Raw genomic sequence first — 27,700 nt, 5'->3', positions numbered from 1 at the left:
GGGGAGCAGAGGAAGGGCAAGTTCAGGGCACACTGGAGGCAAGGCATGCAGACCAGTTTGGCCGGAATATGAAGTGGTCGGTGTAGAGAGAGGAAAGATAAGGCTGAAGATGTGGGTGGAGCCCAAACATGGAAATCCCTGACTGCTAATTTAAAGGATGGGGAAGCCATCCTTCACAGTGAAGAATCCTTGTAAATCTTTTCACTGGTCAGTGACCATGATATAAGGCAGGAGGAAGACAGATGGGCTGGACAGGGTAGTGGGAAGGGAGGTTTGAAAAGGCAGGGCATTCAGGTGAAAGGTGTGGAGGGCCTGCACTGTGGTTGAGGTGATGGGGTAAAGAGAGAAAGAGGGAAAAGGATGAATGTATGAGACCTTACAAAGAAGCAGCAATAAGTCAGCTTAGGGATGGTAGACGGAGGATCCCCTGTGTCCTAAGCTCTGGGCTACTAAGAAAATAAGAGGTGCCCTCAGGGAGGTGGGGGTCCAGTTAGACAAACAGGTGACTTCCATCTAAGAGGGAGCTTGTGAGTGAAGTTCAGGGAGTGTTGTGGTTCCAGATCACAGCTGACAGGTAGGTTTGGGAAATGCAGGCTCACCTATAATGTGTGCGTGCATGCTAAGCCGCTTCAGTCGTGCCCAGCTCTTTGTGACCCCATGGACTGTAGCCCTGGAGAATTCTCCATGGGATTCTCTAGGCAAGAATACTGGAGTGGGTAGTCATTCCCTTTTCCAGAGAATTTTCCTGACCCAGGGATCAAACTGGCATCGCTTATGTCTCCTGCATTGGCAGTCAGGTTCTTTACCAATAGCGCCACCAGGAAAGTCCTCAAATAGGATAGGGTATATCATTTGTAAATTATTAAAAGTAAGTTATTATTGCAGTTTCTATTCCAACCATGACAACCTTGAGGTTGACACTTGGAAGGATATTTTTAAAGTATCTTTCACAGCCACCTAGTACTGTACTGGGCATTCTCAGTGTGGGGTCATGTGTATGGGTAACTAACTGTAGCAACGTATTCAATCTACAAACACTTATTGAAGCCTACTGTGGGCCTTGGGGTACAGAAGGGAAACAGAGGATTTGTTTCCATTCAAAGGAACGTGAAGTTTTGCCAGGGAATCAAAGCCAACAAAGGGAGCAGTGCGCTCCTCTGCACCAACACAACGCACGTGTGGCATCTTGGGCTGGAGAGAAGTTTGTCCACTTACTCACTGGCCAGATGATGATAATTGCATACATTTCTATAGCATTCTACTGCAGAAAAACTTTTTCTGTACTTGGTCCTTTTACTCCGTCCACCAAAGGTGTGGAGTGGGCACCGTCAGCTCTGCTTCTTAAGCGTGCAAAGTGAAGTTTGGACACCATCCGTTCACTAGATGCGTGTGGAGGCCTGGATCCCCGGGAGCTTGGACCAGACCGCGTTGGGCTTATGGGTGCACCGAGCCCTCTGGAAGCCAGTGTCCTGTGGACCCGCCGGGAAAAGCCTCTGTGAGTGGGGAGGAGCCCGGTGGCCAGGTCCTGGTGATCCGGACCCACTGCACTCGTGTCACGGGGCTTCCCGAGCCTTTCCTGGCGCAGAGGCGGGCGCGGGGTAGGTGACGAGCAGCGCAGAGGCACGAAGCCTGGAAGCAGGTCCAGGTGGACGCGAGGGTGCCACTCTAGCTGCAGGCAGTGACACAGCCCCGCTCTTGGCGGTCCGGATGAACACTCTCCGCCCTGCCCAGGCCCGCCTGCGGGATGCAGTCAACAGCTCCCGCAGCCCCGGGGGCCACGGGCGGCTCAGCTGCGGCCTAAGGTGCCCGGGGCCGGTGGGGACAGCCTGGAGCCCGTGGGGACAACCCGGAGCCCAGGGGGTGTGCGGTGGCTCTGCTGTGGGCGGGGCAGGCAATGGGCGGGGCCGAGAGGTGGGCGTGGCTGCGATGTAGGCGGGCCATGGGGTGGGCGGGGCTCAGACCGGGGCAGGGCAAGCGGTGGCGCCGCCGGGAGCCTGCGGGCCGGAGGGGACGTGGGCGGGAATCCTGGTGGGCGGGGCCCCGGGTGGGTGGGGCCGGGAGGCGGTGGCGGTTGCCGGGCTACCGGGGAGCGCGGGGCCGCGGGGAGGGCAATGCAGGGCGCGCGCGTGAGGAGCGGACCCCGGCCCAGCTCTGCGCCGCGTGCCGCGCGCTCCTGAGCCTCCGATCGCCGTCTGGACCTGCGGGGCAGCCTCCAAGGACCCGGGAAGGTAGGTGCCCGCAGCCCACCCGGCCACGCCACGCCGCGGTCCCAGCCCTCGCCTCGGCGGATCCGCGCGAAAAGCGCGCTGAGGAGGCGACCGCGGGTGGAAGCAAGGGGCTCCAGCCTGGGGGCCGGTGCACAGGGCAAGGGTCGAGAGGACAGGGCCGGCGGAGGCGACCCCCGGCGAGGGCTGACGGCGGGGGGCACGGAGATGCCAGAGCTGGGGCAACGCCCCCCGGCCCGCGTGGGTGACAGGACCGAGCGCGCTGACCCTCGGTGCAGGGATCTAGTCAACAGAATGCTGCGCGCAGGCGAAGGTGTGTGTGCATGCAAGTGTGTGTTCGCCCGGCCTGGACCCGGCGCTGCAGCCCTCCCGGCGGGAAGCGGTTGCAGGCCGGCGGACAGTGTGAGGGCCCGGGAGGAAGGAGGTGCCGGCACGGTGATGCACAGAGCCGCTCTCGCAGCCTTGGTCAGGGCTCTCCTGCCATTCGATGGCATAAAGATGTAGCTCATTCCCTCTTGAAGAGAAAGTTTGCAAGCACCCAGCTGCAGCAATCTGTTTCGTTGGTAGAGAGCTATGCGTCACACCTACAGTTACCATTGTAGGAAATGCATGTCACTTGTTTATTTGTTTGTTTGTTTTCATTTAAAAAAGGACTCAGTTTGCATACAAACAAGACCATTAGGCATTGTTCGGTATTTCTTTAATTGAAATAGTTTAACTCAAACTATGAATGGGTGGTTTTTACTCCAGTGACAGTTTTCCTTTACTGTTTACAATAGAAGACAATTTCTTTATATAAGGAAACAGTTACTGTTAAACATGACTTAGGCAAACAGAAGAATTAATTTTGATGTGTTGTTATTTCATGATCAGATACTTCTATGCAAAGGGGAAGATTATATTGCATTAGTTCAGGGTTTACTCCCTATGTTTTCTGTTGTACAGCTTCACCTTAGGCGTGTTTGCTATGCTTCTTTCATGTAGTTTAAAAACGTCTTATTTCAAGCACTTTATCATCTAATTTAAAGATATATAACTAGAGGGAGCGAGAATAGAGTCCTACCCTGGAAGACAGTTTTTGACAGTTATCATTCACAGAGATGTCAGTGCTTGAAAAGAGTTTTTCTTCACATAATATTTATCAAGTTCTGGCAATAATATAAAACACAGAAATGCAGTTTCATTTTTAAAATACTCCCTTGGCATGAATACATGGTGCTTTATCGTGAGCTCTATGTTTTTCTTTTTAACCCTTGTGTCTCATGAGGTCTACTTTGTTATGGAGGCCAGGTGTCTTCTTTTTGGAATTTTTTCCATACTAAGTGCTGACTCTAGGATGTTGTGTTAGCATTTTCTGGGACATTCATGGAATTTATTTGTTCCTTTGATGGGAGTGTCTTTAGGCTCTGAGTCCAGACTGAATTTTGAATTTGAAGGTGAGCACATAGGAAGACTTTTTTATGCACTTGACATTGTAGTGTAAAGTGCCTTTCCTACCCAGATGACTTGAATAAAGAACATTGCTAACATTTGAGAGGCTTTTTAAAAGAACAGAAAATTTGTTTTTTAACCTCAGATGATCATGAAGTTTAACTTACATAGAATGTATTTGTATGTACATGTAATAATTACATGCTGTGATTAGTATGTTAATTTAATTTACTAGTTGTAGCTCTAATATGTGAATCCAGGGTATTTGGGGACATTTGACATCCGAGTGCGGAGTTCTGCTAACACTCCTGAGAAGACTTTGGTTCTCCTTTTTCACCTATTTAAACATCCAAACCCAAGCTTAACCCAGTCTTCTGCAACTGGATCAGCCATTCAAAAATTAACAAAGCACAAACAAAATACTATAGGATCTTTAAGGAAAATAGCCAAGTCCTCTTAAATCTGATAAATCAGTATTTAAAGTCAAGCATTTAAAGATCTGGAAAAGGCCAGCATGCTCTGTCTGTTGACAACAGGTTGAATAAATATATGCCCTGAATAAAGAGACAGCTGCTCATGTGATAAGAGAGCAGAAACAGCTTAACAGTGAGAGGTGTTTGTCTCATGGCAGCTGATTCTTAAATGTTCATAACCTTTCTAAAATGACCTTCTGGCTGAAGAAAAAGAACAGTCAAGCAGTACGAATGCAATTTCCTTTCATGATTTACTGGCTGAGCAGTGAGTTCATTCATCGTATTTTATCTGTCTCAACTGTTTACATTTAGAAGTAAGATGTTTAAACAGTATTGGGTTATCATGTAGTCCACACATCACAGAATATGTGCCTTTTAAATTGAAGTTTTAAGAGCTGGGTTTTTAAAAGGAGGACAGCCAACCTCAGCAATTATATACCAGAGGAGCTTGTCTACCTGAAGATTAAATGTTATTCAGCCAACTCTTCCCCTCTGTCTGCTCGGATGGTTCTAAGATGAGGAAGTTCTAAAAGAATGGAGGCCACTTATAATGGAGAACTCTGCACATGCTAGAGAGGGGTTTTGGAATCTGTCCAGACTTCTAAAGTAAAAATTTAAACAGCTGTGTTGTAGACATTGTTATGCACAATTCTCTTAGAATAGACTGTATGGATGTTTGGGGTCCCCTTAGACCCTGATGCTACAATTGTTCAATTTGTCTTTTAGGATTGAAAAACATTGGTAAAGTTGGGGAAGAGTACCCAGTTACAGTATGCTAGTTTATTAGACATTTTGAGAACACTGTGCCTTCCTAAGGCAAAAATGACAGCATTTAAAACTCAGAGAAATAAAAAGAATTATTTTCAAAAAACCTATCCTAGTTTAAGTTCTGTTTAAAAGAATTGTAGGAGCCTGACAGTGAGTGGCCCCTAATGGTTTTGAACTTTGAAGGAATTGAAAGTATTGTATTTGGCAACAGAACATTTTAAAGCTTGTAGAGTTTTTAGTAGAAAATATTTCTTGTCTTGAAAAGGGAAATCATTCCCACTTCCCAGCCAACAACAATATGTATATTTTTATTACCGCATACTTTCCTGAGCTTTCTAGGCCGCAAAAGGGGCTGCAAATTCTACTGTGTAAGAAGAACAATTTTCAGGATAGAGTGAAATTGAAGGTGAAGATACAGAATAGCCAGCAGCTAGAGGTTGTTGCCATGTGTGGAAATAGCAGCAGCCTAAATTTCTAATTAATTTTTTATTCTCTTCACATATGGAACTGACATTATTCTCAGCCATTTATGATTGTGTTCCACCATTAAAATATAAGAAGCTGTACGTGTAGCATTGGCATCATTTCAGTGCTGATTTTATAAATTGTAAGCCTGCCAGGTTAATGTTAATTTCTTAAAAAAAAATCTCAGCTTATTGCATATTGGAAAAATGTATGAGTTGGTTGTGGCTTCATGACCTAGTGTATGTATAGTTTTACTAGATGAAAACGTTTTCCTGTTGCATGCTCTGCATGCCAGATAATAAATCAAATGGCTTTGAAATGTAAGGGGAAGAAAGAAAATTAAGCAACTTTTTCTCAGAAAAAAATTATTTAGATTATTTGAACTATTCTAGGATTCATATATTTTGGTCATTTATAAGATCAAAAATAAGGACCATTCTTGAAGATGTTACTGAATTGTTAAAATTGGAAAGGTCCACTTGAGCTTTTCCTCCTTGGGGATATTTGTCATTATTATAGCTCTATACTCAGAAACATCCTCCTCACCTGAACCGTGTTCTCCCACCATCACTTACGTTTCAAGCTCAAGGTGTGGTCGGTCACACACATTTCCCCTTATATTATTTTACTCCTTATGACAACCCTAACATTTTACTGTTTCTAGTTGATGAATTTCTTCATTGCTTCAACATGTATTGTGCACATATTTTGGAAGTGTTACAGTTCTAGAGCAAAATCACAATTCTTATCACCAAATACGCCAACCCCAACTGGTGATGAACTCTAACTGCTCGGCTGGTGATGCCGGAAGGTTGTGACAACAGGGGAGGTGGGGACCGTATCCCCCAACTCCCGAATTCCTCAGCGGGTGGGATGGCAGCTGCTCAGCTGGAGCTTGGGTCACCTTGACATGGGGCTTGTGGATGTCAGGCTTTCCATTTTCAGGAAAAGTCTTTCATTTTTAATATGAAAACTGATCTTTAAAATTAAGTGCTATAGTGACAGAAGGAAGCTATGCATCCTGACTAGATGCAATTCAAGGGCGACAGAGAGAGAGAAGAAACTGGACGATCACCCTGTGGGTTGGCAGGACACCCAGGGTGCTGCAGGAGCCCAAGGGAGGGTGCCCACACTAGGTTTAGGGAGACCCAGTATGGCAGATCCGGGGAAGGCATGGTAGGTGAGGCCCCGTGTGCAGGAGAGCCTGGGGGCAGAAGCGAGGGCGTCTGGAGGGACCTGCAGATTGGAGCAGCCCCGTGGTTCAGATCCAGTGGGTCTGCCCAGCTCGGACTGGGGAAGCCTGGGGCTGCCGCTCCCAGCCACTCCCGGAAACCCTGAGCTCTGCCCAGTGACATATGCACCAGCCCAGGTCTTCAGGATCTGGATCAGCAAGGGGAGGAGGATGCCTTTCATTTCCCCACCTGTTGGATTTACCTTCTCCAGGGGCTGGCAGTTAGGTGGCCTCCATGTTAGTTAACGTTCGTTCAAATGAGCAGGCTGAGCAGCTTGATCTGATAAGCAGGCACTTTCTCTGCCGCCGAGAAGTGTTTGCCAGCTCTGTGCTCTGGGCTCTTCATTTTTGCTTGCCTGGTTCTCTTGACACCTGCTTGCTGTTGTTGAAGAGAGATGGTGAGACAGTAATCCCACATGCCTGGATTCCTGTACACCAGGCATCTTTGGTCTTCTGATTGCCGCGGCTGGTTTCTCTGCACACATTTTGGAAAAACAGGCACCAGACTGTTAGTTGATGTGGGTTGTCTGGACGCTGAGGCAAAATAGGAAAGCCCCTGTGGGCCCATTGTTGTTTAGTTGCTAAGCTGTGTCTGACTCTTTGCGACCCCAGGACTGCAGCCCGCCCAGCTCCTCTGTCCATGGGATTGATTTCCCAGGCAAGAATATTGGAGTGGGTTGCCATTTCTTTCTCCAGGGGATCTTCCTGGCCCAGGGATCAAACCAACGCCTCCTGCATTGGCAGGCGGATTCTTTACTTCTGAGCTACCAGGGAAGCCCAGACTCATTGTCCATAATCTCATAATGTGTGTATTCTGTGCTTGTCAGGTCCTTCCCCAGATAGACAGAATGCTGGCATCTATAAAAAGTGTTTCTTTACCTGGGCCAGACCCAGAAGTTAAAAGCAATTTCAGTAAATACCTTTTTATTGCCTTATTTTTATTTTAAACATAATTACTTACATGCTTGTTATTCCATTAAATTTTCCTTCTTTTTTTATGAATGCCAACACATTTCATAAGTGATTTCATTTTATTCCAGGAAATTCAAGGTCACGCTTAGAACACTCCACCGACTGAATGGTTTATTTCTGAATAGTTCTTGGTCAGACAGTCTGAAGAGGTTCAGCTGCTCTGCTCCACCAGGAGCTCGGGCCAAGTGCCCCTTTACCGCGCCCTCCCTCAGGTGGCTCCTCCTCCTTGGAGGCACTCATAGCTGTTCCATCAGAGCTGGCGGGATGAAGGGCTGCACTGTTGAACACATTATTTAGGTGGTTGTACAGCTTTGCAGTATCGACCAGTTTGGTGGTCGAGCTAAGTGGAAGGGTCTAAGATACTCACTGGGGTGGGTACAACCCTTCGTCAGCCTGGCAGAGCACCCAGAGCCCTGCCTTGGGGTCACCAGGAGTGAGTTTTCTTTGGTTTCCACCATTTCTAGTCCATGTGCCCTTTGGGTCTTAGTGTCCTCCCTTGTATGGGGATAAACACCTTGTGTAGAGGGTAGGCAGTAAGGAAAGAAGCTGGCCTTTTTCCAGAGCACCGGCATGATCCTCGATGCTGTGAATGCCTAGTTCACTAGCCCTGTTCTCAGTCTTCAAACACCCTCTGCAGCCTCAGGTCCAGAGGTCTGAAATGCTGCCTGGAGGATCATGACCATATGGGTGTCCCACATTTGTCCAGCAGGTTGCAGCCTTCAGGCACTGTCAATACACTGGACCGTTGCTCCTCAAGGGTAATATCATGAACAAAGGCAGGGTGTGTTCATGCTAAGTAGCTTCAGTTCAGTTGAGTTCAGTTCAGTCGCTCAGTTGTGTCCGACTCTTTGCGACCCCATGAATTGCAGCACTCCAGGCCTCCCTGTCCATCACCAACTCCCGGAGTTCACTCAAACTCACGTCCATCGGGTCGGTGATGCCATCCAGCCATCTCATCCTCTGTCGTCCCCTTCTCTTCCTGCCCCCAATCCCTCCCAGCATCAGTCTTTTCCACAGAGTCAACTCTTCGCATGAGGTGGCCAATGTACTGGAGTTTCAGCTTTAGCATCATTCCTTCCAAAGAAATCCCAGGGCTGATCTCCTTTAGAATGGACTGTTTGGATTTCCTTGCAGTCCAAGCGACTCTCAAGAGTCTTCTCCAACACAACAGTTCAAAAGCATCAATTGTTTGGCACTCAGCTTTCTTCACAGTCCAACTCTCACATCCACACATGACCACTGGAAAAGCCATAGCCTTGACTAGATGGACCTTTGTTGCCAAAGTAATGCCTCTGCTTTTGAATATGCTATCTAGGTTGGTCATAACTTTCCTTCCAAGGAGTAAACATCTTTTAATTTCATGGCTGCAATCACCATCTGCAGTGATTTTGGAGCCCAAACAAATAAAGTTGGACACTGTTTCCACTATTTCCCCATCTATTTCCCATGAAGTGATGGGACCGAATGCCATGACCTTAGTTTTATGAATGTTGAGCTTTAAGCCAAGTTTTTCACTCTCCTCTTTCACTTTCATCAAGAGGCTTGTTAACTCCTCTTCACTTTCTGCCATAAGGGTGGTGTCATCTGCATATCTGAGGTTATTGATATTTCTCCCAGCAATCTTGATTCCAGCTTGTGTTTCTTCCAGCCCAACGTTTCTCATGATGTACTCTGCATAGAAGTTAAATAAGCAGGGTGATAATATACAGCCTTGATGTACTCCTTTTCCTATTTGGAACCAGTCTGTTGTTCCATGTCCAGTTCTAACTGTTGCTTCCTGACCTGCACACAGATTTCTCAAGAGGCAGGTCAGGTGGTCCGGTATTCCCGTCTCTTTCAGAATTTTCCACAGTTTATTGTAATCCACACAGTCAAAGGCTTTGGCATAGTCAATAAAGCAGAAATAGATGTTTTTCTGGAACTCTCTTGCTTTTTCCATGATCCAGCAGATGTTGGCAATTTGATCTCTGGTTCCTTTGCCGTTTCTAAAACCAGCTTGAACATCTGGAAGTTCACGGTTCACACATTTTGAAGCCTGGCTTGGAGAATTTTGAGCATTACTTTACTAGCGTGTGAGATGAGTACAATTGTGTGATAGTTTGAGCATTCTTTGGCATTGCCTTTCTTTGGAATTGGAATGAAAACTGACCTTTTCCAGTCCTGTGGCCACTGCTGAGTTTTCCAAATTTGCTGGCATATTGAGTGCAGCACTTTCATAGCATCATCTTTCAGGATTTGAAATAGCTCAACTGGAATTCCATCACCTCCACAGGCTTTGTTGGTAGTGATGCTTTCTAAGGCCCACTTGACTTCACATTCCAGGATGTCTGGCTGATTTGAAACAGCTCAACTGGAATTCCATCACCTCCACTAGCTTTGTTCGTAGTGATGCTTTCTAAGGCCCACTTGACTTCACATTCCAGGATGTCTGGCTCTAGGTGAGTGATCACACCATCATGATTATCTGGGTCGTGAAGATCTTTTTTGTACAGTTCTTCCATGTATTCTTGCCACCTCTTCTTAATAGCGTCAGCCTTGTCTAATTCTTTGTGACCCCATGGAGAATAACCTATCAGGCTCCTCTGTCCTTGGAGATTCTCCAGGTAAGAATACTGGAGTGGGTTGCCATGCCCTCCTCCAGGGGATCTTCCCAAGCCAGGGATCGAACCTGGGTCTCCTGCATCTCTGGCATTGGCAAGCAGGTTCTTTACCACTGATCCAACTGGGAGGCCCAATATTGTCAGCATCCATTGCTGACCTGTATTGAGCACTTATTATGTGCCAGGAACAGTCACATCTCAGAGCAGTCAGGCTTACTTATTGCTCACAGCCATTCTGGAGGCAGTCCTGTCACTGCACCCAGTTCAGAGAAGAGGAGACTCAGGTCAGGTCCACAGTTAGTTAGTGATGCTCCCAAGGGCAACAAAAACCATGGCAACCTCAGCAGCCATCATCCTTTAAGCCCTTACTCATTCCAGGCCGTCAGCTGTGCCGTGTCCCTGCATTATCTCAGCAAACCCTCCCACACCCCACAGAAAGGGGTTTTTGTCTCTACAGATGTGTGATCTCAGAGTGACTTTGCTGAGAACCCAGGGATCCTGGCTTCATTTTCTCCTGACCATTCCCAATTACCCGCAGGCTATTTTCAATTCTGGTGAGTTTTCCTTAGTTCCGTTCAGTCACTCAGTCGTGTCTGACTCTTCACGACCCCATGGACTGCAGCACATCAGGCTTCCCTGTCCATCACCAACTCCCAGCGCTTACTCAAACTCATGTCCATCAAGTTGGTGATGCCATCCAACCATCTCATCCTCTGTCATCCCCTTCTCCTCCTGTCTTCAATCTTTCCCTGCATCAGGGTCTTTTCCAGTGAGTCAGTTCTTCCCATCAGTTGGTCAAAGTATTGGAGTTTCAGCTTCAGCATCATTCCTTCCAGTGAATATACAGGACTGATTTCCTTTAGGATGGACTGGTTAGATCTCCTTGCAGTTCAAGAGATTCTCAAGAATCTTCTCCAACACCACAGTTCAAAATCATCAATTCTTTGGCACTCAGCTTTCTTTAGAGTCCAGCTCTCACATCCATACATGACTACTGGAAAAGCCATAGCTTTGACTAGATGGAACTTTGTCGGCAAAGTAATGTCTCTGCTTTTTAATTTGCTGTCTAGGTTGGTCATAGGTTTTCTTCCAAGGAGCAAGCATCTTTTAATTTCATGGCTGCAATCACCATCTGCAGTGATTTTGGAGCCAAAAAATAAATAAATAAAGTTTCTCATTATTTCCATTGTTTCCCCATCTATTTGCCATGAAGTGATGGGACCGAATGCCATGATCTTAGTTTTCTGAAAGTTGAATTTTAAGCCAACTTTTTCACTCTCCTCTTTCACTTTCAAGAGGCTCTTTATTTCTTCTTCACTTTCTGCCATAAGGGTGGTGTCATCTGCATATCTGAGGTGATTGATATTTCTCCCAGCAATCTTGATTCCAGCGTATACTTCATCCAGCCCAGCATTTCTCATGATGTACTCTGCATGTAAGTTAAACAAGCAGGGTGACAATATACAGCCTTGACCTACTCCTTTCCCGATTTGGAACCAGTCTGTTGTTCCATGTCCAGTTCTAACTGTTGCTTCTTGACCTGCATACAGATTTCTCAGGAGGCAGGTCAGGTGGTCTGGTATTCCCATCTCTTTCAGAATTTTCCAGTTTGTTGTGGTCCAGACAGTCAAGGCTTTGGCATAGTCATTAAAGCAGAAGTAGACGTTTTTCTGGAACTTTCTTGCTTTTTTGATGACCCAGCGGATGTTGGCAATTTGGTCTCTGGTTCCTTTGCCGTTTCTAAAACCAGCTTGAACATCTGGAAGTTCACGGTTGTGATCCACACAGTCAAAAGCTTTGGCATAGTCATTAAAGCAGAAGTAGACGTTTTTCTGGAACTTTCTTGCTTTTTTGATGATCCCGCGGACGTTGGCATTTTGATCTGTGGTTCCTCTATCTTTGCTAAATCCAGCTTGAACATCTGGAAGTTCACAGTTCATGTACTGTTGAAGCCTGGTTTGGAGGCTTTTGAGCTTTACTTTGCTAGCATGTGAGATGAGTGCAATTGTGCGGTAGTTTGAGCATTCTTTGGCATTGCCTTTCTTTGGGATTGGACTGAAAACAGACCTTTTCCAGTCTTGTTGTCACTGCTGAGTTTTCCAAATTTGCTGGCATATTGAGTGCAGCACTTTTCTCAGCTGGAATTCCATCACCTTCACTAGCTTTGTTCGTAGTGATGCCTCCTAAGGCCTACTTCGTGTTCCAGGATGTCTGGCTCTAGGTGAGTGATCACAGCATCGTGATTATCTGGGTCATGAAAATCTTTTTGTACAGTTCTTCTGTGTATTGTTGCCATCTCTTCTTAATAACTTGTGCTTCTGTTAAGTCCATGCCATTTCTGTCCTTTATTGTGCCCATCTTTGCATCAAATGTTCCCTTGGTATCTCTAATTTTCTTTAAGTGATCTCTAGTTTTCCCCATTCTATTGTTTTCCTCTATTTGTTTGCACTGATCTCTGAGGAAGGCTTTCTTATCTCTCCTTGCTATTCTTTGGAACTCCACATTCAAATGGGTATATCTGGGTTTACCTGCAGAAGACTATTTGAATTTGGCCTTTATATCATCATAGCCACTCCCTAGATAGTCTGCCCAAGCCTAAACTACTTCTCAGCCTCTTGGTATAAAAAGCCTGGTTAAAAGAGAAGCCACAGAAAAGAGAAGTGACATAGTTCATTGGCACATTTTAGTTCCCAGTTTAAGAAATCTTCTGTGAATGACTGCTTGCATTTTTAAAGTAAATTAAGATGTTTAAAAATATGTCACTAGTCCATTCTGAAGGAGATCAGCCCTGGGATTTCTTTGGAAGGAATGATGCTAAAGCTGAAACTCCAGTACTTTGGCCACCTCATGCGAAGAGTTGACTCGTTGGAAAAGACTGATGCTGGGAGGGATTGGTGGCAGGAGGAGAAGGGGATAACAGAGGATGAGATGGCTGTATGGCATCACTGACTTGATGGACGTGAGACTGAGTGAACTCCAGGAGTTGGTGATGGACAGGGAGGCCTGGCGTGCTGCGATTCATGGGGTCACAAAGAGTCGGACACGACTGAGCGACTGAACTGAACTGAGTGTCATTTAATCCTGTCTCCTGATCTAATGTGCGCTTCCCTGATGGCTCAGCAGGTAAAGAATCTGCCTGCAGGGCAGGAGACGCAGGGGACTCAGGTTCAGTCCCTGGGTCAGGAAGATCCCCTGGAGGAGGGCATGGCAACCTGCTCCAGTGCTCTTGCCAGGAGAATCCCATGGACAGAGGAGCCTGGCGGGCCACAGTCCATGGTGTCACAAAGAGTCGGATACATATGAAGTGACAGAGCGTGCTGTCTAATGTACTGAAGGCCTTGAGCAGGTAGTAAGATTTCACATGTATTTGTATATTTGTCTGAAACAAAAAATGTTTACCCTGTGCACCACAGAAGAATTAGATCTGTTACCCGCAACTAAATCTCAGGTGTTTTCCACGAAGTGTTTGTCATTGTTTTGTGCTTCCTCATCCACTTAATTCCGCACATGTTCACTGAGCACCCTGGTGCGCCTGACGCTAGGAACAGAGTCCCAGGTGTGGTCCCTGCTGTGAAGGACCGTGTCGTCTGGGGAGTGGACCTGCCGTGCAGTGTTGTGGGTCTTATCCCTGAATGTGGAAAGGGCTGTGGGGCCAACGAGAGTCGCGCTCTTCCCTCTGCTTGACTGTGGACAGCATTCAGCAGAGTGGTTGCTGAGCTGGCTCTTGGAGGGACTCAGAAGGAGAAGGGCTCTCCAGACCCAGAGGAGCAAAATCACGGGCTTGCAGCTGAAGGGTGGATGTCAGGGTGTGGTTGAGCTGGGCGGGCAGCGTGGGCAGGGACCAGTGATGAGACCTCTAGGCCAGCGGGCAGATGAAAAGGGCATAGGTGTCTGGCCAAGGAGTTTAGAAGGTAATTAGCAGGCACTTTGCCCTGGGTGCCCTGGAAATGTAGGCGTGGCAGTGCTCCTTTTGTATTTCCCATTTAAACTACTCAGTTTAGTGTGTGTTGGGAAGATAATATTTTGGGCTGGCCAGGAAGTTCCCATAACATCTTACGGGAAAACCTGAATGAACTTTTTGGCTGAAAGAGAAGAGTGAAAGTGAAAGTTGCTCAGTCGTGTCCGACTCTTTGCGACCCCATGGACTGTATAGGCCATGAAATTCTCCAGGCCAGAATACTGGAATGGGTAGCCTTTCCCTTCACCAGGGGATCTTTCCAACCCAGAGATCAAACCCAGGTCTCCCATATTGCAAGAAAATTCTTTACCTGCTGAGCCACACGGGAAGCCCGAACTTTTTGGCTAACCCAATACAAATCAGCACATTGGGTCTAGTTTCATTAATTTTTGTCTACCTTATCATCTAAAAAATTTTTGTGATGCAAAAATCATAGTACTTTGTTCAGTGTCCTCCTTTTTGGGTAGTATATGTATGGTTTTTATCTCATCACCTCTTTTAATTTATACACTTTTAAGAAGGATCATGTTACTTACATTTTTGGCCCCCAAAGCACTATACATGTATTTGTTTCATTATTAATGAAATATTTATGCTACAAAGAATCTTCAGGATAAAAAGGGTAAAAAATCCCCCCAGATTGCCACAGTATAAACCTAAACCATTGATAATATTTTGGCATATTTATTTTCGTACATAAAATGGGTGTGTCTTGTGAAGTCAGAATCGTATTGCCTTGACTTCTAGCTTGAGGTGTGTGTCGTCAGTTGTCTTTACAAGAAGATGCTGCATGTTTTTTCTGCCTTCCACAGTAATTAGCACCATGCCCCAGTAGAGTTATCTGTCCTAACGAGATGCTCAACTGTAGACTGATTATTCCCAGACTCTAGAAGAAGGGGATGACAGAGAATGAGATGGTTGGATGGCATCACTGACTCAATGGACATGAGTTTGAGCAAACTCCGAGAGATAGTCAAGGACAGGGAAGCTTGGTATGCATTGGTCCATGGGGTTGCAAAGAGTCAGACACGACTTGGCCACTGAACAATAACAACGATGCACAGAGCCTAGCAATCTCTTTATTCCTTGTGTTCTATATATACTTTGGTATTTATAACCTCTTTTCTGTGTTAGTTTAATTCCACATAGGTTTTGTGCTTTTTATCTTAAAACAAATTGAGGGCCTTGCTGGGAAAGAGACAGCCTGAAGCATACCATTCAGGGAATGTGATGTTATCTTCTGACCCCTATCCTGTGTCTACACAGCAGCAGGTTGCATGGTTGGGTAATTGCTGGATGATTTTGAGATATGCAGGGGGGGTGGGGAAAGCTATGATCAAGAAGCGGGAAAAGAAAAAAAAGAGCTGTTTGAATTCACTCAAAATGGGTTATTCACTCAACCAAATTTAAAAATGACTTTTTGTTGCCCGATGTTTGGAGCTGCACGGGCAGCCGGGATGACCACCTGGACAGTCTCCTGGCGGGAGTGGGGTGCCCCCGGCTGGCTGTTTGGTCCACAGTTGGGACGGCAGCCTGCTCAGCTCAGCCTGCTTCCTTTGTTGTTACTGTTGCTGTTTTTCTTGAGCTGTTTGATTTTTGCTCTGGTTTCTTTCCAAGTAGTCAGGCTATCTGCTCTGAGTTCTTGTTAGAAACTGAACCACTGTTCCTCTGCCTGATTGGTGGAAGGAACAGATGAGTCTTTACTTTTTAAAAATGTTCAGATAAATCTCTTCTCTTGACATTGCATGAGTCTGTAAAAACAAAACAAAACACACTTGTCTCTACATTTGGGAAAGAGAAAGAGGCTTAATTTGTTTGTTCTTCTTGAAGTGTCAGGGTAGTGCCTCCAATTCATCACTTATAAATGATTTTTAGTTTTTTTTTTTAATAAATGCTCATTTTTCTGCTGGTAGATAATTTGCGCTGTACTGGTTTGGGGAAGAGTTCACAAATGCCAGATGTTAGTTGTTCTTGCTTCTTAGTGAAGCTCAAGATCTGAGGCACAAGCATGCAGTTTTTATTAAATGGAACAGGTTGATTTCATGGTGTCTGTCATGGGGACACTGGAGCCACCCACCGGGGTTGGCATCCAGCTCTGCCTCTTACCACCAATGTGACCCGAGGCAAGTGACTCAGCCCTTAATTAGCCTCAGTTTCCTCATCTCTAAAATGGGGATAATGACAGCATCCACCTTCTAAGGTAGTTGTGAAGATGAAATGAGTTCTGCTAAGAATGGCGTTGTGTGCTTAGCGTGTGTTAGTTATTTTATCAACGGTATCATCCTATATGACTAAACCCATAGAAATGGGAAGTTTCTGTAAGTTTGAATGTAATTTTCTGTTGGGTGAAGTTGACACTGTAGAGGCTTGGACAGAAAGAAAATAAAGGCATGTGTAGCCTAGGAATTCAGAGCCAGGAGGTGTTTTCTTTGTACTGTGTAGGTTAATAAAGCTTCAGTTCTCATAACCTAAATTTTTAAAGAATTGTTTAGTATTTATCTCTGCTATCTTTGGAAAAGATGAGCTCTTTTTAAAACCTAAATAATATTTTGTTTTACTAACATACTAAATAGTATTATGTTTTACTAGTGTATATAGTAAATGGTAGCACTGCATAGTAAATACAAAGCACAGTCACTCCCATATTAACGTTAACTGTATCTTCTTCTCTTTTAGAGCTCTTCAACCAGAAATACATTTAATAAGAGCAATGGCTTCAAAGGTGCTACTCAGGCAACAGAAATCTTTCACGGTTGTAGTTTTACTAGCCTGTTTGGTAAGTCAGCTGTTTACTTTCATAAGAATGTAGGGGGAAAATTCATAGAACTAGTACTCAATCTATTTCCCATTTTTACCCCCATATCTTCAAATTTTTCCTTCAAATTCCTTTTATCATTGTTGCATTGAATTAATAAGTCAGAGGTTGCTGTTGGGTCTTGACTTTTGTGGCAATGATTGCGCTTATTTATTTCAGTCTCGATGAGATCATCAAGTCATGGCGTTACTTGTAGCCCCCCGGGATAATGATGCTTCATGGGCTCACAGGCAGGTGACTCCTGGAGAGACTCACACTTTCCTCTAAGATTGGTTGTCAAGTGTGGTTAAGAGAGGCTGGAGGTGATTCCTAGACCTTTAGCCCCAAATTATGATCTTGAACCCCACCTTGAATTCTCCCTCCTGCTTGCTCTAGAGGATAAGGCGGGGATTTTATTTAAGGAGGTTGGATGACATTGTTGTAGATATTTGCTTGAAGTGGAGGCAGTTTGTACTGAATAACTGCCCATGCTGTCACCACTAAAGCCCATTCTATGCACCTCCGTGTAAAGAGCATTACACACTCCAGTCCCTATTCCGCCCATGCCTCCTGAAGCTCTCAGTTTTCATTTAGGGCAACAGAATTAGCATCAGGAATATTACTGAGGGGGCCCTTGCTTGGCATGAGAGTTTGAACTGAATGTTGTCACCAGTCTGAGATTCTATTAATTCCAATACTTTTTAATGAAACACCGGCTATTAAGAAGCAGATATACATACTTTTGTAGGATGAGTGCATATAAGATGAACTTAACTGTCTTTAGGTAAAATAAGAAATAAAGTCTGTATCTTGAAAATAACTTACAACCTTTGTTTTTGCAAAGTAGATAGTCCTTCCATTTAAGACCTATGCTGTGAGCCAAAGTATATTGTAAGGACATAGAGAACAGACTTTCAGTTGCCAAGGGGGAGGGATGGAATGGGGGGTTAGGGTTAGCAGATGCAAACTGTTGCATGTAAGATGGATAAACAAAAAGTCCTACTGTATAACACAGAGAACTATGTTCATATCCTGTGATAAACCATAATGGAAAAAAATATTAAAAAATAAAGTATATACATATATAGTGATAAAGAACCTGCCGCCAATGCAGTGACGTAAGAGATGTGAGTTCGATCCCTGGGTTGGGAAGATCTTCTGGAGGAGGGTATGGCAGCCCACTTCAGTATTCTTGCCTGGAGAATCCCATGGACAGAGGAGCTTGGCGGGCTACAGTCAATGGGGTTGCAAAGAGTCAGACACGACTGAAACGACTTAGCATTTGTGCATGCATACATATATATGTGTAAATATGTACGTATGACTGAGTCACTTTGCTATACAGCAGCAATTAGCAGAACATTGAAAATCACCAATACTTCAATTTTTAGAAAAAGGATATTGTTAGGCCCCAATTAAGTGGCAAAATGGCAATCAATAGGAAAGTAACACTTTTTACTTTGAAGAGCAGAGGATTTGGCTGTTTTTGTCATCATCATAATTATCAGGAGTTTTACTGATCTCAATATTGCCAGAATTTTTTGAATGATGGACTCTAAGTAAATGTAATTCAATTGAAAAGGTGGAAAGTTCTGCATCAAAGTTGGGTGTTGGATATGTCTAAAAGATAGTAGCAGAGTTCTTGAGGCCAGTCTATATATTCCATTTATTTATTTATTATTCAATTCATTATAGCTGAATATGTTTATATTAAAAATCAAAAAATATGATTTTTAAATTCAGAATTTTTCCAGTTGAAGAAGTACCCTGGGTCTCTGCATAACTGTTCTTTTAGTCATCTTCTCACTTAGAAAAGAGATCAGCTTCTAGCAGTTTTTACCTTGGGTTCACAAATGTGTAGGAAGAAGATGGTGATTGATTCCAGAAAAGGGGAGTTCTTGTTCAGAAGCAGAGAGAGGACTCGGGCTTGAATTGTTTCGCTGACTTTTCCAGAAAGTGGTTTTCCTTCCTAAAGTGGAAACTGAATTAATGTTTACCTTCAGTGGTTATGTCAATAATACTGAAGATACTGTTCCCTTCTTGTGAAAAACAGAATTACCTCGCCTTAAGATAATGTTTTGTGAAACGTATTTTTTTCAGGCATGTGAAGTGATTTGTGAAACAGGAGACTGTGGACAGCAGGAATTCAGGGACCAGTCAGGAAGCTGTGTTCTGTGCAAGCAGTGTGGGCCAGGCATGGAGTTGTCCAAGGTGACTGCTGGGCGCGTGGGATGGTTGCACGCCTGTGTTTGCTATTTATGCTTATTTGCTTATTTGCTTGGATGCCTCAGGTCTTGGCTGCAGCATGCGGGATCTTGTGCTGCAGCGTGAGAACTCTGTAGCTGTGGGGCACAGGTTTAGTTGCTCTGCAGCACGTGGGATCGAACATGGGTCCCCTGAACTGCAAGGTGGATTCTCAGCCACTGGACCACCAGGGAAGTCCCACGTCGGTGTTTTTTCTAATGCATTCTTATCAGCTGAATTCTTTCTCAGTTGATGACTGGTGATGATTTCATCATTTAGCCAAGTATTGCACAATTCCCTCCTCAATACGTTCGATTCATCTGTCTCACTGAGACAAAAGAAGTCGCTTCTGGTAACCATAACTCAATAAATGTCATAGTTCTGTACACTTTAACATTTACCATATTTTGCTAAAAGAATAGAATCATTAAACAGCAAGGTCTCACTGTGTAGCACAGGAAACGATATTCAATATCCTGCAATAAACCATAATGAAGGAACATGAGGGAGAATGTATATATGTATAAAACTGAATCAGTCCATAACATAGCAGACATTAACACTGTGAATCAACTATATGTCAATAGAATAATTTTCTAAAGTAATTTTGTTTATTTATTCTTGTGTGTGCTGGGTCTTCGTCGCTGGGCTTTTCTCGAGGTGCGGAGAGTCGGGGCTGCTCTCTAGTCACAGTGTGCAGGCTGTCAGCTGCAATGGCTTATCTTGTTGTAGACCACAGACTGTAGGCACACAGGCTTCAGCAGTCGTGCTACGTGGGCTCAGGAGTTGCGACTCCCAGGCTCTAGAACTTGGGCTCAATAGTTGTGGCTTTGTTGCTCTGTACCACGTTGGATCTTCCTGGATCAGGGATCGAATCCTTGTTTCCTGCATTGGCAGGAGAATTCTTTGCCACTGAGCCACTAGAGAAGCCCTGAAACAATCTCCTTGAAAAAAAAAAAAATCATTAAGGTTTATTTGCATTAATTAAGAAGAATCAACATTCTACTAATGATTTAAAAATAAAGCACTGATAGCAGAATATGTTAATGCTCCTATTTACGGGGCCTTCTTTTTCTTAAGATGAAGGTTACCATTGCTAGTCAAGGAACAGAGTCCAGTGTGTTAAGTAACCAGGCTCCAAGGGAGCAGTTGTTTTCCAAGCCAGAGTTTTGAACATTCTTTTGACAATGCCAGTGTGATTATTATTTTTCCCATGCTGAGTATGGACTTCCCAGGTGGTGCTAGTGGTAAAGAACCCACCTGTCAATGCTAAAGACGTAAGAGATGCAGGTTCGATCCCTGTGTCGGGAAGATCCCCTGGAGGAGGGCATGGCAACCCACTCCAGTGTTTGGGCCTAGAGAATCCCAGGGACAGAGGAGCCTGGTGCACTACAGTCCAGGGGGTCACACAGAGTTGGACATGACTGAAGAGACAGCAGCAGCAGCATGCTGAGTATAAGCTCCTTTCAGGAACATCATAGACTCATCTTCAGGACTGCTTGTGAGTCAGCTGTGTTCTAAGAGGGTAGACACAGCATCTTGGGTGTTCTGGGGCCTTTCTCTGTCCTGAGCACCTTGGAAGCTATGCACCCATTTGCTTTATTGACTGGTCTTCTGAAGATGTTACCAGTTGTGGACAATTGATGTATCATTTCGTTCTAAATAATGCACCAAGATCTTCCTGTTAGAAAAGAAACAAAAAATGTCTCTTTAAGTGATTTTAAAGAGAAGCCCTTTCCGCTACAGTCCACTGTTCTCTGAAGTTGAGTCTTGTCACTCATGGATTTGTGATCGATGATCGTAATTCCCGGTGGATGGCCTGTCTGGGTGTGGTGTTCAATATGCGATGGCTTTCAGCCTCCTGGGCCATCCGTCTGGGCAGAAACTGGCTGAGTTTTGAACTCTGCAAAGTCAAGTTAACTGGAGCACCCTGACTGACGTTTTTTAATCCCTGTCTGTTGTAAAAAGGTCCTTTATAATGGCAGACTGCATATCTGGGATCTATCGACAAAGTTAAGAATGCAATCACGCCTGGGAGGAAAGCAGCGGTGTTTCTACCCCTCAGAGTTCTTCATTTTCCAAATCTCTCTTAAATCTGAATGAAAACTCACAGATTTGAAGAGATGAGTTAAGTCATTTCTAAGAAACCGTTCACTAACCTTCATCATTTGTCTAGAGTATGAAGGTGAAGTTTCTGTCAGCTCCAATGTTTTTTTTAAAAAACTCATCTTCTGAGGTTAACTGATAGTAGTTTCCATATTTCATAATTTCCCATGGATAGCCAGAAGAACTGTTTTTCATTAGGGAGTAATTTTCCCTGATTGTTGCAATAGCTGTCCAACTTTATTTCATTAACAGCAACAAAAGGAAGCAAGGAATAACTCTCCTATGCGTACTCTTTTTGTTTATTAGTATTTATGATCCATTTCCTCATTTTAAAAATGTCTAGGACAAATTAAGGAAAAAACAGTAAAAGTGAAGGTAATGATGTCCCTAAAATATTAGATTCCAGAAACCCACTCTACTACTGTAGGCAAGAATCTCTTAGAAGAAATGGAGAGGCCATCATAGTCAACAAAAAGAGTCCGAAATGTAGTACTTGGATGCAATCTCAAAAACAACAGAATGATCTCTGTTTGTTTACCAGGCAAACCATTCAGTATCACAGTAATCCTAGTTTATGCCCCAACCAGTAATGCTGAAGAAGTTGAAGTTCAACGGTTCTATGAAGACCTACAAGACCTTCTAGAACTAACACCAAAAAAAGATGTCCTTTTCATTATAGGGGACTGGAATGCAAAACTAGGATGTTAAGAGATACCTGAAGTAACAGGCAAATTTGGCCTTGGAGTATAAAACGATGCAGGTCAAGAGAATGCACTGGTCATAGCAAACACCCTCTTCCAACAACATAAGAAAAGACTTTACACATGGACATCACCAGATGGTCAATACCAAAATCAGATTGATTATATTCTTTGCAGCCAAATATGGAGAAGCTCTGTACAATCAGCAAAAACAAGACCGGGAGCTGACTATGGCTAAAATCATGAACTCCTTATTGCTAAATGTAGACTTAAATTGAAGAAAGTAGGGAAAACCACTAGACCATTCAGATAGGACCTAAATCAAATCCCTTATGATTATATAGTGGAAGTGAGAAATAGATTCATGGGATTAGATCTGATAGACAAAGTGCCTGAAGAACTAGGAACGGAAGTTCATGACATTGTACAGGAGCAGTGATCAAGACCATCCCCAAGAAAAGAAAAGAAAAAGACAAAATGGTTGTCTGGGGAGGCCTTATAAATAGCTGAGAAAAGAAGAGAAGCTAAAGGCAAAGGAGAGAAGGAAAGATATACCCATTTGAATACAGAGTTCCAAAGAATAGCAAGGAGAGATAAGAAAGCATTCCTCAGTGATCAATCCAAAGAAATAAAGGAAAACAATAGAATGGGAAAGATAGAGATCTCATCAAGAAAATTAGAGATACCAAGGGAATATCTGATGCAAAGATGGGCACATTAAAGGACAGAAATGGTATGGACCTAACAGAAACAGAAGATATTAAGAAGAGGTGGCAAGACTACACAGAAGAACTGTACAAAAAGGATCTTCATGACCCAGATAACCACAATGGTGTGATCACTTGCCTCAAGCCAGACATCCTGGAATGTGAAGTCAAGTGGGCCTTAGGAAGCATCACTATGAACAAAGCTAGTGGAGGCAATGGAATTCCAGTTGAGCTGTTTCAAATCCTGAAAGATGATGCTATGAAAGTGCTGCACTCAATATGCCAGCAAATTTGGAAAACTCACCAGTGACCGCAGGACTGGAAAAGTCAGTTTTCATTCCAATTCCAAAGAAAGGCAATGCCAAAGAATGCTCAAACTACCACACAATTGTACTCATCTCACACGCTAGTAAAGTAATGCTCAAAATCCTCCAAACCAGGCTTCAATAGTACATGAACCATGAACTTCCAGATGTTCAAATTGGATTTAGAAAAGGCAGAGGAACCAGAGGTCAAATTGCCAACATCCATTGGATCATCAAAAAAGCAAGAGAGTTCCAAAAGAACATCTACATCTGCTTTATTGACTATGCCAAAGCCTTTGACTGTGGATTACAACAAATTTTGTGAAAAATTCTTTAAGTGATGGGAAAACCAGAACACCTGACCTGCCTCCTGAGATATCTGTATGCAGGTCAAGAAGCAACAGTTAGAACTGGACATGGAACAACAGACTGGTTCCAAATTGGGAAAGGAGTATGTCAAGGCTGTATATTGTCACCCTGCTTGCTCAACTTATATGCAGAGTACATCATGAGAAATGCTGGGCTGGATGAAGCACAAGCTGGAATCAAGATTGCCGGGAGAAATATCAATAACCTCAGATAGGCAGATGACACCACCCTTATGGCAGAAAGGGAAGAAGAACTGAAGAGCCTCTTGATGAAAGTGAAAGAAGAGAGTGAAAGAGTTGGCTTAAAACTCAACATTCAGAAAACTAAGATCATGGCATCTGGTCCCATCACTTCATGGCAAATAGATGGGGAAACAGTGAGAGACTTTATTCTGGGAGGCTTCAAAATCAGTGCAGGTGGTGACTGCAGCCATGGAATTAGAAGACTCTTGCTCCTTGGAAGAAAAGCTTTGACCAACCTAGACTGCATATTCAAAAGCAGAGACATTACTTTGCCAACAAAGGTCCATCTAGTCAAAGCTATGGTTTTTCTAGTGGTCATGTGTGGATGTGAGAGTTGGACTCTAAAGAAAGCTGAGTGCCAAAGAATTGATGCTTTTGAACTGTGGTGTTGGAGGAGACTCTGAGAGTCCCTTGAACTGCAAGGAGATCCAACCAGTCCATCCTAAAGGGTATCAGTCCTGAATATTCATTAGAAGGACTGATGCTGAAGTGGAAACTCCAATATTTTGGCCACCTGATGTGAAGAACTAACTCATCGGAAAAGACCCTGATGCTGGGAAAGATTGAAGGCGGGAGGAGAAGGGGATGACAGAGGATGAGATGGTTGGATGGCCTCACCAACTCAATGGACATGAGTTTGAGTAAGCTGTGGGAGTTGGTGATGGACAGGGAGGCCTGATGTGCTGCAGTCCATGGGGTCACAAAGAGTTGGATACAACTGAGCAACTGAACTGAACTGAGCTGAAGACCCACTCGGAAGCAGAAATTTACATACGCTGAGGGTGTTCCTGCATGTCCTGATATATCTACCCTGCAGGCAGGCACCCGGTCAGCTTTCACCCTCAGTGTCTACACAGACTGCCCAGCTCCGTTTAACAGACACTTAGTGTGTCTTTGCTAGAGGAGTGAACAGATCGGTCAACCTCAAATAGGTTTTGGAAAGTAAGTGCTAGTACATAGTGTACATGGTGCTTAGGCACTCAGTCATGTCTGACTCTTCATGACCCCGTGGACTGCAGCCCGCCAGGCTCCTCTGTCCATAGCGATTCACCAGGCAATAATACTGGTGTGCTGCCGTGCCCTCCTCCAGGGTATCTTGCCAACCCAGGGATCGTACTCAGGTCTCCCACATTGCAGGCAGATTCTTTACCCTCTGAGCCACTTGGAAAGAAAGGTAACAGTTAAATCTAGTAATGTAAAAGTTAATGAATGTGTGATTGGTGTGTTACTAAAAATATGTTTGCCAAGTCTTTTAGTTTGGTTTTAGCTCTTAGTAAATAAAATTAGCAAGTGAGCCTTGCTCAGGCTCTAAACTGTAGAATATAAGAAAGGCAAAGGAGTCAAACATACCAATGGAACTAAAAAAATATTTTTGTTTCCCCATTAATTAATCAAGGCAAAGAATATGAGGCTTTTTTGTTTGTTTGTTTGTTTTAATATAAGCCATTACTTTGGAACTAGAAATCTCCAAACTGCCTACCCGTGAATTTGCAGTTTTTTCCTTCCAGGCTGATTTTATTAAATTTTTAGCAAGAACATATATCTTTCAGAGGAAAGAAAAGTTCTGAGTATATTAAAATCAGATAAATCACTTAAATCAACAATTATGTTCAATTGGTTAATGAGTCACTTCCAAGTTTTTCAAAGTGAGGTAAAAAAATTTTTTCACTAAGTTTTTGTTAAATTGTTAGATATCAACATTTATAAATAATCTAATTGCTTTCTGCTTGGAATATTCAATACATAATTTGGAGGAGGAATCTGTTCATTTGTAGGGAAGCAGATGAGTACAAACATCTTTGCTTTTTTAACTGAGGCTTACCAGTTTGGTTACCTGTAATGTTTGATATTTTAAAAGCACAATAAATGCTTTTAGATTAGTTATGAAAAAGTAGAAAAGCTGGATCAAATGATCCATACCGACAACCAAAGTTTTCTTCATGTTAAGAATTTTAAAAGGAGCATTTTCACCAAACATAGAGCTTTCAAATAATCTTTCTTCTAACATTACTATATAATGTATTTTGCTATACTAAACATAATTTAAAACTTCTATTTTCTACTATCGTGTCTCTCTAAAATAACAAAGTCTGGGTCATGCAGTTCTTTGAATTGCAAACATGTATCTGTATTTTAAAACTCAAGCTTGGAAATTTGTTGGGTGAGCAGGTATACTTAAAATTTCCATCTGTGGTTTTATTACTCCTAATTATTATTTTCTTTGGAAAGCTTTCAGCCCTGCCTTTTCGGAAGGTGTCTGGCTTCCTCCCCCATGGTTAGGTCCCTACCCTTAGGACATGCAGAGGGGCTTGTTGCCAGCCTCGGGGAGCGCTCGCCTGGGGCGCTATGCTCTCCGCTCACCTGCGGTGTTGGTCATGGAACAACCATTCCGACCGCTTTTCACTTCCTCCCAGTAGTGAGAGTGTAAGGCGTCTACCCCGCAGCCCCAGGTTCCATAAGATCCTTGTGGCTCATTGAGATGGACACCCCTTCCATCTTTGGCCACTTATTAAACGAGTACTTGTTTGGAGACTTCGTGTGTATACTTTCTGTTACGTGCTTCTGCAGAGTGTGTCTTATAAAAACTAAGGCCTCTCTCTCAAAATGTCTGTCCCTGTGACTCTGTGATACCACTCATACAATGAGAGTGGACAGTGGTGGCTGACATCACGAGCCGGTTTCTGGGTGATCTCCGTGTGTGTCACCAGAAATCCCCACAGCGTAGGTCTGAAGAGGGGAGTCTAGCTGCTCCTGTTCACAGATTCGGAACCAGAGACACAGAGATTAGCCGGCGTGTCCACCACCGCTGTTCATGAGTGACGGCGTGGGGAGGGTGGTGGGGCCGCTTGGGGTCACCCTCTGCCTGTCGCTGCCAGGCCATGGTGTACCTGGCCGGGCTTTCGGTGCCGAGGGACATCTCAGCAGCCCATTTGGTTCCCAGGTTATCCGCCCCCCTCCCACCCTGCCCGAGAGCCCCAAGCACCATCTCTCTCATTTAGGCCCTTTTTAAAGAAAATTTCATATTCATTTTGTTACTTACCATGATATAGTATTGGGTTGGCCAAAAAGTTCATTCTGGCTTTTCCAAAACGAGACGTTTGGCCAAGCCATTACTAACATGGTTGTACTTACTGTACAAGCCAGTCTTAACATGGTCGTAACAACAAATTAATACATTTCAGTACTCATGTAGCGTTAATGGAACCATGATAGTGGTTATTATCAGTGGGTCACTGTAATCTCAGATATGTTAAGGTAAACAAACACTTAAGTACACGTACATATTTGTATGTGTAAATATGTATTATATTAGCATTACATAATTGATATTACATGGCTAATATATAAGGGACTTCCCAGGTGGCGCTAGTGGTAAAGAATCTGCCTGCCAAATGCAGGAGACCCAGGTTCAATCCGGGGTCAGGAAGATCCCCTGGAGAAGGAAATGGCAACCCACTCCAGTATTCTTGCCTGGAGAATCCTAAGGATGGAGAAGCCTGGCAGGCTACAGTCCATGGGATTGCAAAGAGTTGGACACAACTGAAGAGACTTAGCACAGCACAGCTCATAAAGAATATAAACACATATACAATGTATATTACATTTATAGTATATGTAATCAATATTCTGCATAACATATACTGATACATAAGTAACCTGTGTGCAAATTTTAATTATTTTAATTAGACAAATGTATTTGATCAGCTTCCCTGGTGGCTCAGAGGGTAAAGAATCCGCTTGCAATGTGGGAGACCTGGGTTCAATCCCTGGGTTGAGATTCCCTGGAGGAGGGTATGGCAACCCACTCCAGTATGCTTGCCTGGAGAATCCCATGGACAGAGGAGCCTGGGGGGCTACAGTCCATGGGGTCCCAAAGAGTCGGACATGACTGAATGGCGAAGCACAGCACAGCACATTTGATCAGCAGTATGTGATCCATGCAAATGTTAGCTCAAACTCTTTGTTATTTAAAATGAAAAACTCAATTAAGGAGAAATTTAAATGGGGAACAAAAGAGAAATCTTCAAAAGAAAAAAAAAGACTTTTGAGTAACTCAGCTTAGGAAGTAGATTTCCTGAATCTTTTGGAAAATAATGTGGTAAGTCATG

At 44.0% G+C, this 27,700-nt stretch overlaps 1 protein-coding gene across 1 annotated transcript in view; it reads left to right on the top strand.

Annotated features, from left to right (window-relative positions):
- TNFRSF19 (TNF receptor superfamily member 19) overlaps nucleotides 1–27,700 on the top strand; it is a 96,092-nt gene that overhangs the window by 6,498 nt on the left and 61,894 nt on the right. Inside the window, exons 2-3 of the mRNA XM_052650090.1 lie at nucleotides 16,800–16,899; nucleotides 19,018–19,128. Of these exons, the coding sequence (XP_052506050.1) occupies nucleotides 16,834–16,899; nucleotides 19,018–19,128 (177 nt within the window). The 5' untranslated portion in view covers nucleotides 16,800–16,833. The remainder of the gene's footprint in view (nucleotides 1–16,799; nucleotides 16,900–19,017; nucleotides 19,129–27,700) is intronic.

Source organism: Budorcas taxicolor, chromosome 12 (assembly GCF_023091745.1).
Source record: "Budorcas taxicolor isolate Tak-1 chromosome 12, Takin1.1, whole genome shotgun sequence".
NCBI classification, from domain to species: Eukaryota; Metazoa; Chordata; class Mammalia; order Artiodactyla; family Bovidae; genus Budorcas; species Budorcas taxicolor.
Note: the sequence above shows the minus strand (reverse complement) of the source record. Positions and strands in the feature narration are given on the sequence as shown.